Source organism: Lagopus leucura, unplaced genomic scaffold, assembly GCF_019238085.1.
Source record: "Lagopus leucura isolate 7727_CA_CO unplaced genomic scaffold, USGS_WTPT01 Super-Scaffold_100075, whole genome shotgun sequence".
NCBI lineage: Eukaryota > Metazoa > Chordata > Aves > Galliformes > Phasianidae > Lagopus > Lagopus leucura.
The window spans coordinates 459,708-474,830 of NW_024962315.1; the positions used below are offsets into that span (position 1 = coordinate 459,708).

Genomic DNA, 15,123 nt, shown 5'->3' on the forward strand with positions numbered 1-15,123 from the left:
ACAGAGGCCACGTGGCCGCACGGGCGTCGTCACCGGCGGGGCCGCAGGTGACGTGAGTGACAGCGTGTGGGGCCAATCGCGCGCTCGCTGGGGGCGGCGGGGCGGGCCGCTCACGGCCGGGTTACGCGCATTGACGGGCAGCGCCGCGCGCCAGTGGGCGCTCGAGGCGGGGGGGCGGTGTCGGCTTCTGTGCTGACGGAGCCCTTCAGAGGGCGGCGAAAGGGAGGGGAGGGGATATGCCGCGGCAAGAGCCAATCGGACGGCGTCAGACGGCGCGCGTTGTGAGCGACGGGCCTTCTAGGCAACCAGAATCTCGGTTTCTCGTATTACCATTGTTAGACAGCTCGGCGGCCCAATCGTCGCCCGAAACTCAGGCGGGACGTATGACTGACGTTCCGAGTAGCCAATCGGCTCCCGGAAAGTTCAGGAAGCGAAGCCAGGGAAGCGGGGCGGGGCAGGGGGCTCAAACCGCCTCGGCGTGTGCTCTCAAGGCAGCATGCTGGGAACGCGTGACGTCACTCAGAGTGGCGGCAGCGCGGCCCAATAGCGCGCGGCCGTGGGACGCCCCAGGCCAATGGGTGCGGGCAGCGCGGCGGGTGGGCGGCGCGGCGGCGCGGCCGGGTAGGGTGTGAGAAGTTAGTGGCGCTGCTGCGGTGCCGTGAGGGACGGCGACGGCTGGGCTCTGCGAGCGGTGGCGGCCCCGGATCAGCGCGATGCTCACGGACGGCACCGCCGCCCCCCTCGGCGACGAGGAGATCGACTCGGTCGCTCCCCGCGCGCCGCCCGCCGCCGAGCCGCCCGCCGCGGCTGGGCCCTCCCCGCTAGGGCTGAGGGCCGTGCGCCTCTTCGGGGAGGCCGGGCCCGGCGGTCCCGGAGGCCCCGTCGCGCCCGCGGCCGGTGAGGCCGCCCTCGACTTCAAGCTGGCGGCCGCCGTGCTGCGGAGCGGGGGCGGCGGTGGAGGCTCCGGCAGCGACGAGGACGAGGTGTCCGAGGTGAGCGCTCCGCGGCCGAGCCCGGCCGCCGCTTTCTGACAGAGCCGGCCTCCCGCCGCGCCCGGCCGCCGCCGCCGGCCCCGGGCGCTCTGCGCCGACCCGCCTGGCGCTGGGGGTCGTGGCCCGCTCCTCTCTCCGGCGCTGCGCCCGCCGGGCCTCACCGCGGCCGTAGGCGTGAGCGGCCGCACCAGAGCCGCGGGGGCGGGGTCCCGGCGCCCGGCACGGGGCCTTCCGCCGGGGCCGGGGGACGGGAGAGTGGGGTCGGCCCCGCCGCGGGTGGGCCCGGCCGTTCCTCTCCGCCCGGGCCGGCCGGGCCCTGCGCTCGCGGCCTCCTCTCGGCGAGCGGAGTGTGGGCGCGGGCCGACCTCAGGGAGAGGTTTCCACTTGGAGCCGTGTTCCGATCGCTAGGTGAGGTTCTCCCGCGAGCGGAGGGCATCTCTTGTGCCGCGGGAGCGGAATGAAGCCTGCAGCCCCCGGTATTGTCGCGCTGGGCTATGGTGGGGGAATCCACGGTTCCCAGACTGCTGAATTCCCAGTAGGTGCGGCTCTGTGGAGTAGAAGTGGTCTTTGCCCGACGTCCTCGTTCTAGAAGAAATGGAAGAGGGTAATGGAGGTGTTTCCCTTTGATCTGCCAAACCTGTGGAGGGTTCCAAGGGAAGGGCGTGTGGGAGGGACTGGAGCCCTATTCCTGCCCAATTGGAGCATTTTGGCTCTTGAAACTTGCATCTGGGACTGCTTTGTGTAGCCTAGGAAGATGTGGCCTCATCTGTGCACTCATTGCACACCAAGGGGTGAATCTGACTGCCTTTGTTGTCAATTAGAAAGAAGTGCTAGGATTGCAATCACTGCTGTAGCACTTAATGTTGTTTTAGTGGGAGTTGGGGGAAAGTGGGCATCACTTGGAAGCATGTTGTAGCTTCGGTGTTTTGTGCCTCTGTGTGCTTCTGCAGGATGAGGAAGATGATAGCCAGTGCAATATGAGGGCCAGGAGTGGGTACTTAAGTGTGCGCACATGTTTCTTTGGAGGAAATGGAAGAAGAGGAGCCTACATCTTTCCTTGTATGTCTAAATTTTCTCCCTTCCATTGTTCGTCTTTTGCCCAGCCCAGCTGAGCTCTGAATTAAAAAGTGATTAGACTGACAGAGACCCACATTTCTGCTTTGCTTGTGGGTTGACACTGGACACATAAGTATGCTCAAAATCTAATGATCAAGCACATAAAACTCACTTGAGATGAATGATAGCAGTCTGGTGTTGTGAGCATGAGGTGGTACAGGATTACATGTTGAGTGGTCTTCCTCTTTTGGAAAGGTGGTAGGCCGGTCTGGAATGGATAGCACACAAGTAACTCAGGAGTTTCCGCTGCCTGGGATATCTTTTATGTCTGCGTGCTCACATGTTAATGTATCCTTGAAAGTGCAACAGTAGTTACAGAACCTGGAAAATGATGTGGAATGGACTATGTAACAATGTTTGTTGCCCTCCTTGCAAGATGGAAATGGTGGAGCTCTGCAATTCTGCTTCAGCTCACCCTATTATTTAAAGGATATGAAGATTGAGCAGCTCAGGTGTTCATAAACATTCAATTGGTCTTCTGAGTAATAGCAAGCTTTAAGGTAGGAAGAAAAAAGAAGTTTCACAGTCAGCTGATAAACTAAAATTGTTTGAAAAATCTGAGAAGAGCATTTTTTGAAATGTATCATCAAAATTAAGTTGAAGTTAAGGCACTTGGAGATTTGCAGAGTGCGGTTAGAGGAGTTGAGCCAATCTCTGAGACTGAGCTTGCTTGGGGGATTCTTGGGTTTTGTGTCTCTGTGGGAAGCAATGTGCAGAAGAGACATGGATGGGAAAGATGTGCTTTGAGTCTCTCCAGCCTTGGTAGGTTGTGGAACATGGTTGTGAAGGCCAGAAGTGAATTTTCCATTTTCTTCTGTGAGTGTGAGATCTCAAGAAGCACCTGTTGCCAACGTGCTGTGGACTTTTTAGGGTTTTGACTTTTTGCCTTTTTTTGTCCTGGTTGTTTTGTTTTTTGAACAAAGACGAGACAACTGAACTATTGGGATGGAAAACTGCAGTTCTTGAGAAGCACTGCTTTGAAAACCCAGTGACTGCTTGGACTGTGGTCTCGTGTCATGAGTCACTGATCTGGGTGTATGCCTTCAGCTGCTACCACTGTGTGAAATTAGTGGGAATGAGAAGGGAGAATGAAATAAATAATGGGAGCGTTTCCCATGAGGCCCTAATCTGTGCTCTTTTCTCTACTTTTGAAGCCATGAAAATCATGGTGCAGTGTTCTGTAGGCTGTGCATCGGTATTTGGTTTTTGTTTCTTTATATTAGTCTGAGTGTTATATGCTAAACTAATTAGATTTTGTTAAAATGGCAGATTGAGTAGAAAAAAGTCATCAGAATTTCAGGAAGATGAGTATAATGAAATTTTTATCTAGAGAAGGTAAAGAGCAATAATGTATTTTAGCTTAACTTTTCAGAAGATGTATTGTGTTTCTTAAATTGGGTTTTCAGGTAGTTTTGGTGAGAATGCTGTCCCGTTTTTACAGGGGAGGCCAGTGAGGAGTGGGAGCTGAGTTTATCATGTGTTGCAAAATGGAGAGGAACGATGCAGCCTTCTGGTGTGGCAGATCAGTGCCTGCTTGCGAGAGGCACCAGGCAGCTGCTTCAGCTGCTTGGGAAAGCAAAGGCTGGACTGGCTGCTGTGTGACTGAGCTGTGAGAGGTCTGTAAGGAGAAATTCAAATGGAGTATTTTCTAGAATTACTAGTTAAAATTATCACATGCAAACAGAAACAATTGCAAGCTGAAGCATGCCTTTGGCCATGGAAAGAGGAGGCCAGGAGGCTTTCTGCTGTTCCTGTGTAGAATAGAAGGGAAGCCGTGGTTCTCTGGGTGCTTGGAGAGACTTCCAGTTGTGTTCTAAGCAGCAGAGTGGCTCTGGCCTCGGTTCTTAGGAAGCAGTTTGGGATTTGGATGCAGTTGGCTACTTGCTTGGAGTGAAATTTTGGTGCATCCTTGAGTGCGTTCTTACCAGGCCTTGTGAGTTCTGCTTGCACTTAACAGTGGTGCCAAAGGCATGAGTGCAAAGCAGGCTCTGTGTGATAACTGGTTGCGGAGCCTGCAGGTCAGGGTGAAGGCATGCTGTCAGGGCAGTGATTAATAGTGCACGTATGTGGAATCCATAGGGTCCTCAGTGGTGGAAGACTTCCGGCTGCAGGGCGTGCGGACTTCTACCGAACTCTGTCTTGGAAGAAAACTGGGCCGTAGGCATGTGGAGCTGAAGCAGGTGATAAATATGGCGCTGTTAGTGCTTGCAAGATTGTGTGGTTTGCTGATCTGTTGTGAATCAAGTATGGGAAGCCAGCTGTGGTGACAAATGTTCTAAAGGATCTCGGAGCTCTGTTCGGTACGTGGCCTTTGGGACGAGTGTGTAAGTGCAGCAAGTGCCCCTGTGCTCCTTAGGGCTCAGCTGCCCCATACCAACCAGAGCCCACCAGCACATGTCTCAGGCTCTCTCTCCAGAGCAGGCCGCCTGCCTCCTCCAGCTTGCCTTACTTAAGCTTCTACCTATTGCATAAGCCTCTGGGGATATTTACACAAAGCATAATTAAAAATCAGACATAACATACCTCCTACAATGGGCAGAATTATTAGTTGAATGGCATGACTCCAGAATGGTTCAGTACTTGGGGATTTTGTCTGGGGCTTAAGTCATTTTTTCACAAATTCTAGGTATTTTAACTTTAAAAAGATTTTTTTGGGGGGTGTTCAAGATAAATGCTTTGTTTTAAATTGGTAATGTAATCTATTAAAGTTATTGCTATGTCAGTGAACCCTATTAACATGGCACTGCTTAAGTGGTCTAAACAATGTATGTCTGACTTGAGGTTAATTGAATGCTTACAAATTTCAGATTTATTGTATTATTTAAAATAACAGAAGTAGCATTTTCTGGACCATAAGGAATAGGAATTCAGAAAGTTGATTCAAATGAAGTTAAGCCAGGCAGAAAAGGCTTTCCTCTTTCCTCTGAAAATTTATCAGTTGGTGTTTTTCAGAACAAAATGAAAAACCTTCTGAAATTATTAATTGATAGAAAGCATGGTGGGATAACAGGGTGAGATTTCTGAAAGTATTCAGAGGCTTCATAATGCCAATAGCCATTTAATAGTGTATTCCCTCCTGCTCAGCCTGATTAGAATTGCAGAATATCCTGAGTTTGAAGGAGCCCCTACGGATCACGGAGTCCAGCTTCTGGCTCCATGCAGGAACGTGTGAAAACCAGACCACAGGAGAGCGTTGTCCAGATGCTTCTTGAACCCTACAAGTTCAGTGCCGTGTCTGCAGCCCCGGGAGCCCACTCCACGCCCACTGCCCTCTGGTGCAGAGCCTTCTCCAGATTTCCTGACCATCCTCCATCACATGGATGCCCCGTGTCAGTCCCTCGGGTGCTGGTTCTTGGGAAGTCCTGGTAGTTGTCGCCGTTACTTTGGCAGTCTGACCTGTGGTAGCCAGAACCAATCTGTTGACTTGTAGTTAATACTTCCTTTTCAATAACACTTAAAAATGAAATGATTTCTAATAGTTCTTGCAGTGTTCTGGTTTCCTTTCAGTGCACCTTGACCCAATTGACTACATGACCTAAGATAAATGTCAGCAACCTTTTTAATGATAGCTATAGAAAATAGATATGTGAAACACTACTATATAATTATGTAAATATGCAGTGCATCCCCTTGTGAAGACTTACCAAAATTTAGCAGAATGCCTGTATCTAGTTACAGGTTTCCACATGGGTGCAAATTACTAGTTACTGTCTGGTAAAAGGGGAGAAGGGTCCATTTGGGCACTAATGAAAAACAAGACTACAGCTGGCAAATGAGAAGACTACAGCTGCTCTCCCTTGGAATTGGCATTGGGATGCTCTCCTCGCTCCTGTCCTCATCTCAGAAGATTCTGAGATAGAGCTGTGAAGGCAGCAGGGTGATGCTGCTGTGACATTATCCTGTGTTTAGAGGTCAAGCCATCCTTGTGACATTCAGTTAAGAAGAGTAGGTGTGGAGGGAAGGGAAGTAGGCGCTCCTTCTGCACATGCGCACAGCCTGACCTTTACCTGGGAGCAGCTACGTTACTGGCTTGGCGTGTTTGGTGAGGGAGTTCAGAACTGGGTTTTAGCCCCTGCAGGTGAGAAGGCTGTGTGGCTTTGATCTTAGTAGGTCATTTTGAGTTCTTGTAACGTATGTGAAGATACTTCACATTAAGCTGTTGTTGGAGGGGAGCAGAAGTGACTCTCCACTTGAAACTGAGGAAAGTCTGGCAGGCAAATAAGGCAACTTTCCCAGGCTCATTTCTAAATCATAACTTCATGAAGCAGGTAAAATAACTTCATATGTTTGAGGACTATTTGCAGAACTCAGTGTGTAAGTTGAGTTCCAAAGCTGAAGTTTTAGTAACCTGCTTCATTTTTGCCTGCGTGGATCCTTGTGGATGGGTGGATAACAGCTCAAGTGCACTGTTGCAGATGCTGTCTGAAGTCCTTCTTAAAGCTCATCCTCCTAGCTGAGATGTCTGCTACCATAACTTGAACAAAACACTGATTTCTGAACTGTTACGTGAATTTAGGAATTTTTTGAAAAGTTTTGGCTTGAGGGGTTATTTTTAATGGAAACTTTTTCATTGATACCTCATGACCGTGGTCTTCTGTGATTAAAGATTAGTTTAACTTCTAAATGATAAAAATTCTGTTTTCTATAGCCACAGTATAATACCACACTGCTTCTGAATTAGAGGAGAATAGTGGATAGAGGTGAATTAATATTTGGACTTACAGATTAATTTTGTTAGGGTAGCATGCTTGTCTGAGCTATAACCTTTTGGTGCATGTTAGTAATAGAAAGCTCTTTGTTCTGTGTTTATTTTTTCTCCCTCTGGCAACTAGCTCTCCCTATTTGTTGTGGAGGTTTTGTTTTGGGTGTACTCAGAGGGATGCTGAGCAAGTGAGTTCCATGGAAGAAGTGCACCATGTTGGAGGATATTGTCTTCCTTTTACTCTTGCACTTCATTACATAATGTTAGTTGAGAAAGTATTGATTTTTTTTTTTTTTTTTTTTTTAAGTTCTTAGGTATATTTTCGATTGAAATACTCAAAAACTTCCTCATTTTTATTACAGTGTTCTGCATCTTCTTTTCAGATGTGTATAGAAAGCATTATTATAAAAAATGAAATGAAAGGGTTGGTCCTGTGCTGAATCCTTCTTCTCTAAATTGCTTTTCATGGACTGAGACCACTTATTTTTTGCCCTTCTCTTTTAGGAGGGAGTTATGCAGCTTATTTTTCAAATTTCTTTTTATCTTCAGCTCTTCCAGAGCACCCCTTCCCTGCAGCAGTGCCCTACACTTGGTGACGTTGCGCAGGGTTGAGTTACTGTGTTGTGTCTGTTGCAGGAGTAGGTGGGAATGAAGACGGGTGGCTGGCTGTTCCCACCAGGAGGAATTTGGAAAGTTACTAAGCTGTGCCAGTCTGCAGGAGAGGTGATTCACTGTTTGTCAAGTAAAAATTGATGTTTTACTGCATGATGAACCGTGTGCCAGCTGAAAAGTCCCTCTGAATTTTCCTGGGTGTTTTTTTTTCTTTTTTCTCTAGGTACTAAGCTTCAACCAGACCCATGTGTTATTCTCATTTGCCTTCAGTAAAACAGAGGGATTACTAATTAACTAAGAGTTTCCTCCAGGAAAATCCCTAACCCTGTTGAACTCTTCCCTTTTCAAATTAATGAATAAAATAATGACCTTACGTGGCTAGTAGGTGGCAAATCCACTGTTTGATCCAAGTGGGAGGAGGAGATGGGCTGCTGGGGCTGAGTGATCTGTGCGACATCGTGGCATCCTCGGAGCTCACTGCTCTGGGTGTGTGTGCTTTCAGTGTGACAAGATAGCGTGGGGAAAGGGTGTCCGTGAAATGGCCACTTAACATCTTGGAATTGTCAGTTAAAGGTCAGTGCTGTGTATGGACTGCACACCTTTTACTTGTTTTTCTCAAGTAGTTACACTTCAAAGCCCTTTTACTGCCACCTGTAGTTTTCAGTGGAGTGTACTTTAGATGTGTGGGATCTGTGCTGTGTTGTTCAGTATGCTGGGTGTTTTAAATGGCTCTCTGATGGGTCAGTAGTTATGTGATGGATTTTGCTGCTTTTGCAGCAGCAGAGCCCCCACAAACTCATTAATACAGGCCTTGGAAAATGTCTGCCACTAGCTTCGGCTCTGAGAATGGAGGAAAGGCCAGTGTGAATTTCAGTTTGATATGAGCCTGTAGGTAACTTAGCATTTAGGTATTTTGAATGTTGACCCTCCTCTCTGCCTGAAAGAGAGATTGATGTGGGAATGGGTTATCAAATTATTGGACCAGGGTGTATTCACGGGATTTGTACGTATGATTTTGAGTGCTGGATCACTGTACGCCTCTGGAGTGATGGCAGACCTGGGAAAGTCATCTACACTTTAATTAAGCTTGTGTGTTGATATATGTAAGATGTTTCTTGAAGAGATGGCTTGGAACACTTGCTGTCTCAGTGGGTGTGAGCTTTTACATCAGAATCATAGAATCACATAAACAAATTGAATTTGTTTCCCTTGCTTGATTCAATTCCAAACACTAAAACACTTGAGCAAAGAAGCCCTGGCTACGCTGAAACCAGAGACCTGCTTTAGATTGTAGTCAGTTAGAATATTGAGTTACACCTGTTGTTTCTTGGGCTGACATGTTGGGAAAGAAGAGGGGCTGTTTCTACAGGACTATTTTTCTAATAGGTGCTTACCTGTTACAGCAGTAGATAAAACTGAACACTGAAAACATGACTTACAGTGGGTTGAAACATGAAAACAAGTAGTGCTTAGTGTAAGTTCTCATCTCAGGTAGTAAGATCTGCTTGTCTCCATTTGGTCTTTGGTATGAAGACCATACATGTCATTAACAGGCTCTTGGTTTAGTGTGAATTTTGAATGGCTGTTGGTTTCAGTTCTGTAAATGGCAGCTCCTAGTTGCAAAAGGAGATTCTTCTGTGAATTAGGAAAACTTATTCGTAATTCTGTTTCTTTTTAACAGACATTGACTACGTGGTTGCTTTTTTTTTTTTTTTTTTTTTAAGTGACTGAAAGGAGCAGCACTTCCTGTAATAAAATTCTTTTAACATTGCCTGCCTTGTATTAGGGGGGTGCAACCATGGAACTATGGCTATAGTTGTATGTTGGGTCAGCTGTTTTAATAAAAATGAATTGCAGATTTCTTATTTGTGGGCAGATTTGTCCAGAGGCTGACAGATGATATGTGATACAGTGCAGTCCGTAGTATCTAAAGCTACTTAAATTGGCGTGGTGTAAACTAGTGCCTGTAGATTGCTTAAGAGAGGTATTGGGTAAGCGGTTAAATTTGCCTGAATCTTTTGACAGACATTTGATCATGAATCCTGCTTTTGCATTTTCTGTTAGTATTAACACAAGGAGATGGAAACCCTAAGATGATTAATCTCTGGCATGGGAGAGTAGTCCCACACAACCTTAGCTTTTATTTATTCCTTTATCTGCATGTTTCAGGCAGAAGCTGAATCTGTGAGAATTGCCTAGTTCCTTGGGGTGCTGGGCTTGAGGTTCTTGGCTAGAGCTGACTTGCTGGAGAGGAGCTGCTTAGGGATGTTGGGTCTGCCTTGCTGCTGGAGCACCTTAGGCCTCCTATGTGGCCACAGGTGAATGCCATCTTCATTTGGTATGTGTCAGCACTAGGCTGCACCACACAGTTTTGTGTGCAAATGTCTGACTTCAGGACCAGGACTTTGTGTCTGATATGGTAGCACTGTGTCCACTCTCATGTTACCTTTGTAGCAGCATTTGCAAAACGAATTGCTATTTTGAAATAAGGTTAGGGCCTGGTTCTCATAGCTGCTTGCGTCATTATTGAATAACTGCTGAATGTATATTGGAATAGAGGCTGTCTTTCAGATAATCCAGATGTAGTTTAGTCAACTTTCTATTGTAGTTGGAGCTAAATGGGTTTGAGCCATCTGATTGCTGTCAGCAAAAGCAGCTCTTTGCAGAGCTCAGGCAGTGTGCAGGTACTAACTAACAGCTCCCCTGAAACTTGGGGTCAGGCAGTTACGAGGGTTGTAGCCGCAAGAAGAGCTAACATGATTTGGTGGCTTGCTCTTTCCAGAAGGAAGATGTTCCAGCTCCTAAATCACTGCCTTTGTAAGCTGGAAATTCAGTAGAGTGGTAGAAAACTATCAGCTCCCTTTTTTCCCCCTGAGTTTTCTGCCATTTCAGTGTTAATTCATCTCGTGAGGATGTTTGATATCTGCCTCACTTGTCATAGGGTGAGCAGTGACTGGAAATGATGCTTCAGCCATGCTGGGCATTCTCTGCTAATGCAGTGATATCTCCAAGTGCGTGGTAACTGCTGAGTGCTGGCAGTAGCCCTAGTAAGCACAAGATCCAGAACTGGAAGATATGTGGTGATTAATAGGTTTTAGTGACTTAAATTTTCTTGAGCTGTTTTAAATTGAAGAAACAGCCTTCAGAATTTACAATTCAAACCTTAACGGAGATGGTGTATTTCCATAATTATGGCTGAATTGTCATTGGAGCCATTCATACTGACTCTGAAGTGTTTTTCCCTTAGCTTTGAAGTGCCAAGGGAAGGTAGCATACTGAGGTCCCCTGGGAAGTTTTGTGGAAATGTCTGTGTTCCTGTATGCTTTTCTGTCTTTTAACCCTGCTCTTGAGAATGAAATAGTAGTGCCAAGATTATACCTCAGTACCGGTGTAAGAATATGTGACCGATATTGTTGAGTTTTGAGGGATCGATGTTGAGAAGTACTGCTTATAGCAGAGCTAAGTGAGGCCTGGTACTGTGTGAGTCTGCCCCAGGACTGGGAATGAGGCTCCCAGTGGAGCCTGGTGAGGGGTCTGGAGCACAAGTCTTATGAGGAGCGGCTGAGGGAGCTGGGATTGTTCAGTGTGGAGAAGAGGAGGCTCAGGGGAGACCTCATTGCACTGTACAACTTCCTGAAGGGAGGTTGTGGTGCAAAAGGGTCTGGCCTCTTCTCCCAGGCAAATATTAGGACCCGAGGAAACGGCCAGAAGTTGTACCAGAGGAGGTTTAGGTTGGATATTAGGAGAAACTTTTTCTCTCAAAGGATGGTCGGGCACTGGAATGGCCTGCCTGGGGAGGTGGTGGAGTCACCGTTCCTGGTAGTGTTCAAGAGGCGCCTGGATGAGGAGCTACGAGAGATGGTTTAGTGCTTGTGGTACTAATAGGAATGGGAGGGTGGTTGGACTAGATGATCTTGCAGGTCGTTTCCAACCTTGTGATTCTGTGTGATTCAGTGCCAGCCTTGCACTGTGCAGTCTCCTTGGGCTGATTATTTTCAGTAATTTTGAAGCTGACATTCTTTAAATGTGGTATTCAAACGTGTTTTATGTCAAATTTGAAATACAAACTAAATCACTAATGTTGTGGCATCTGCTGTCTTACCAGTACTCCCAGGGTCTTTAAGTAGGAATGATGATAAGGTAGTAGTCAGATACTGGCGTTCAGTGCAATAAAGACCATGGCAGTGTAAATGTGGGGGTAAGGTTTATTAAACAAAAGCACAGTATATTCCTAGTTTGATTCACAGACAGTGCTGTACATCTTAATTATGAAATGAAAATAGTTTAAATGTAGATGGTCTATTTCCACTTCATGAACTTTCAGCCTGAGATACAGGATTTCCAAAATAAGCTGGGTCCCTGTGTATGTCAGTATATATTTGAGACACATGCAAATTGAATTGGTATAGAAATAACTAGGAATGGTAACCCAATTCAGAAACTGGGTAGTAGTTTATTGGCAGTGTGATTTTGCTTGAGGGTCTGCAGCCCTGTGGACACTCCAGGTGCAAGGCATGGAGGCCTGCCTCCACAGAAGTGTTTGTTGCTCACTGCAAGTTCTGGGAAGTGATTTCCTAGCAGCTTTGTCCTACCTATGGACTCCCTTTGTCAAGGTGCTTTTCCAGAAGCAGTGGTTTGGCACACAGGAAAGCAAGAGATGGAGTGAGCAGTCCTTGTGGTTGCCCTTGTGTGCCAGAGGAGGGATGGTGCGGGAGCGGCCTCAGCGGGAGGCATTTCCATCACTGGTCCGTCCTGTCAGGAGCAAGCTGGTGGGAGCAGTCCAAGCTATTCTGGGAAAATACTGCTTTTGTCAGTAACCTGCAACAAAAAAGTAATAATAATTTCAGTGCAGCACCAAAAAGATCAGTTTAGACTTGAAAACAGAAGTGTGCTTCTAACCTTATATGCCTTTGCCAATCTTAGAAGAATGGCTAATGTTATTTTTGATGTTAGTGCTTGCCAAGTTGCCTTTTTGTACCCCTGGCCCAGGGTGAACTTGCGGTATTAACGTATAAATACTGTTGGAGCTGAGTCCAGATAGCTGTGAATGTGGCTGGGGGGGGGAGGACCCCGTGGTGTAACTGGATCTGCAGAGCTGAGGGATTGCTGCAGCCTTTGGCAGGATGTCAGACAAGCCCTTCGTTCTCCTGGGTGAGGTGCAGTGCTGCAGCGGTGCTCAGGTCCCACACAGTGTGTTGGGAGTGTTACTGGGAATCGTTCCTGCTCATAATAAGTTTGGGAATTGGAGTGATGTCTTGAGTACGTGTATTCCTGATGAGCCTTACCAAGTAAGGTGCTTATCAACTGCAACTTGCAAAATAATCCAAAAACAGCATGGTGACCAGTGACTCTTTCACTTTGCTACGGATCTGTTTAGGGCGGAGTACCTAAATCTGCAATATGAGTGCTGTATTAAAGTAAAATTTATTTGATTATGTTTGGTTTTTTTTGGTAATGTATTTGATACTGTTTGGTTGTTATGTGATCATCATAGGTCGCTTTCGTTCACAAGTGGCATCTTGTTGATGTGGACATTTTTGCTCTGCTGTTAGTGAGAAGGTATTCATCCCCTGTCTGTGTGAGAGACTACAGCTGCAGAAACATCAGATGTTCTGACTTGAAAATGCATTGAAACTTCTGAAAGATTGGCAATGGCACGAATGCTTTAACATGTCACGTGTGGAATTTCTGTTTTCAGAGTCAAGTTATGTTTGTATTCTGGATATGTTACTAAAACTTACTAAAACAATCAGAACAAAAGCTAACAGTTGATGCTGGTATGAGCTTTGCCTAGGGTGCTGTCAGGCTGTGCAGAGGCTGAAGGATAAGCATGTCAGAAGGCAGTCTGAAAGATTCTGGGGAATTTGTTGTTCTGATGTGTGGTCGTATTTTTGCATCTTTTGGTACATTTTCAAAACGGGAGGGGGTTACATAATGTTCAGCAGTGTAATTGGAAAAGGGGAAAACAAACCAAAATGCAGTGCAGTACAGCTGCTTCTATGGACTTCTCCGCTATGTACAGTGTGCAGTCACTTGTATACATGGTGGTATTTTTCTACCCGTCGGTAGGTCATGTGTGCTGTGGCAGCAGGAATAATATTTCTGGTGCATTGAGGAAGCAGAGTTCCCTGTGTAGTCTTAGGGGAGAATAATGAAATACCTTGAAGTGCTCCTGTAGATAATTGTCAGTTTTTCCCCAAGATATCTTTGCTTCAGACCTTATTCCAGCAGGGAGTCCTTATGTGGGCCAGATGAACTTAATCCACATGTGAATTCTGCAGAGGGGAGTTTTAGTGCAGGGATATGTGTCATGAACCAGCAGTGTGCATGTGCAGCCCTGAAGGCCAATGGTGTCTTGGTTTCCATCAGCAGAGGGGTGGCAGCAGGGAGAGGGACAGGATTGTCCAAGTGTGGGAATCCCCAGCACAGGAAAGATGTGGAGCTGTTGGAGAGAGTCTGGAGGAGGGCCACAGAGATGATCTAGGGGCTGGAGCACCTCTCCTAGAAAGCGATAGGACAAGGGGAAATGGTTTTAAACTAAAGGAAGGGATGATTAGATTAGATGTCGGGGGGCGGGGCGGGAAGTCTAACTGAGAGGGTGCTGAGGTCTTGGAACAGGTTGCTCAGAGAGGTTGTGGTTGCCCTGTCCCTGGAAGTGTTTAAGGCCAGGATGGATGGGGTCCTGGGTAATCTGATCTAGCACCCAGTGTAGTGGCTGACAACCTTGCCTGTGGGAAGAGGGCTGGAACCTGATGATCCTGGGAGATCCCTTCCAACCCAAGCCATTCTGTGGTTTCTGTGATTTCATTCTATGGTTTTTATGATTTTTGCTGTTTATCGTAAGTAGATCTTCTTGCTTTGCAGTAAAAATGTTTATCACTAATTTAGGTTGTTGATTTTTTGCTGTTCTCCCTGTTGGCTCTCAACACTGACCATTCTCTTTGTTTTAAGACTTTCGTGTCTTGTCTGGGATTAATTTAGGAGACTTGCTGCTTAAAGCTGTAGGTCACAGCCTGCTGTCTGACCTTTAATGTTTGTGTGTGGACATACAAGGTACAGTTCCTGTAAGTTAGGCAACATCGTGCAGATGTGGGACTAACAATCTGTTTTCCTGAAAGCTACTCTTACCACCTCCTTTGGTGAATGCAGTTCTCGTTGTATTCACGTGTGACCATTGCACTGCACTGGGCACCTGCTGATTGGGATAATGTTACGGGGCGTTTACATATTAACAAGGGGCAGACATTAACTCAGGTGATCTTGAATAGCAGTGTTACATGCAGCTTTCCAGACTCATGAACACCCTTCTTGTGATGGGGTGTTTTACCGAGCTTGTTGTTGGGCCTGCTTTGATTTTTGAAGCACGAACTGTACATTTCCCAAAGCGTTGTGTGATAGCAGTGAATGTGGTAGTTGCTTACTGCTGATATGGAACAGATAGTGGAAAGAATTAAGGGAAAACAGAGGAAGGAAGATGGGATTGGGATGTGGAGTGAGAACGGACAGCAACATGTATGTCTCATTTCTGATGGATACCAAAGACACCAGTAGCGTTGAATGGATAATTATGGAATGATATCCCTGTTTTGATGTAAAAATATTGCTGAAAATAGAAGGAGTTTTGTCTGCACTTGAGACAGATTCTGAAATGTAGTTCTGTTCTCATTAGAGTATGAGTCAGGTATCCTCCTTGTTTATGCC

The 15,123-nt window shown here is 46.6% G+C and overlaps 1 protein-coding gene across 9 annotated transcripts in view; it reads left to right on the top strand.

Annotated features, from left to right (window-relative positions):
• The first annotated feature begins 698 nt into the window (after positions 1-698).
• The window catches only part of LOC122188688 (ankyrin repeat and KH domain-containing protein 1-like), a 104,501-nt gene continuing 90,076 nt past the window's right edge, over positions 699-15,123 (top strand). For 8 of the 9 annotated variants that reach the window (XM_042887191.1, XM_042887190.1, XM_042887192.1 and 5 more), the window contains exon 1: positions 699-992. In XM_042887191.1, the coding sequence (XP_042743125.1) occupies positions 714-992 (279 nt within the window). In that variant the 5' untranslated portion in view covers positions 699-713. Of the gene's footprint in view, positions 993-7,458; positions 7,534-15,123 lie in introns of those variants that run through there. The other variant, XM_042887199.1, reaches the window with a different exon arrangement.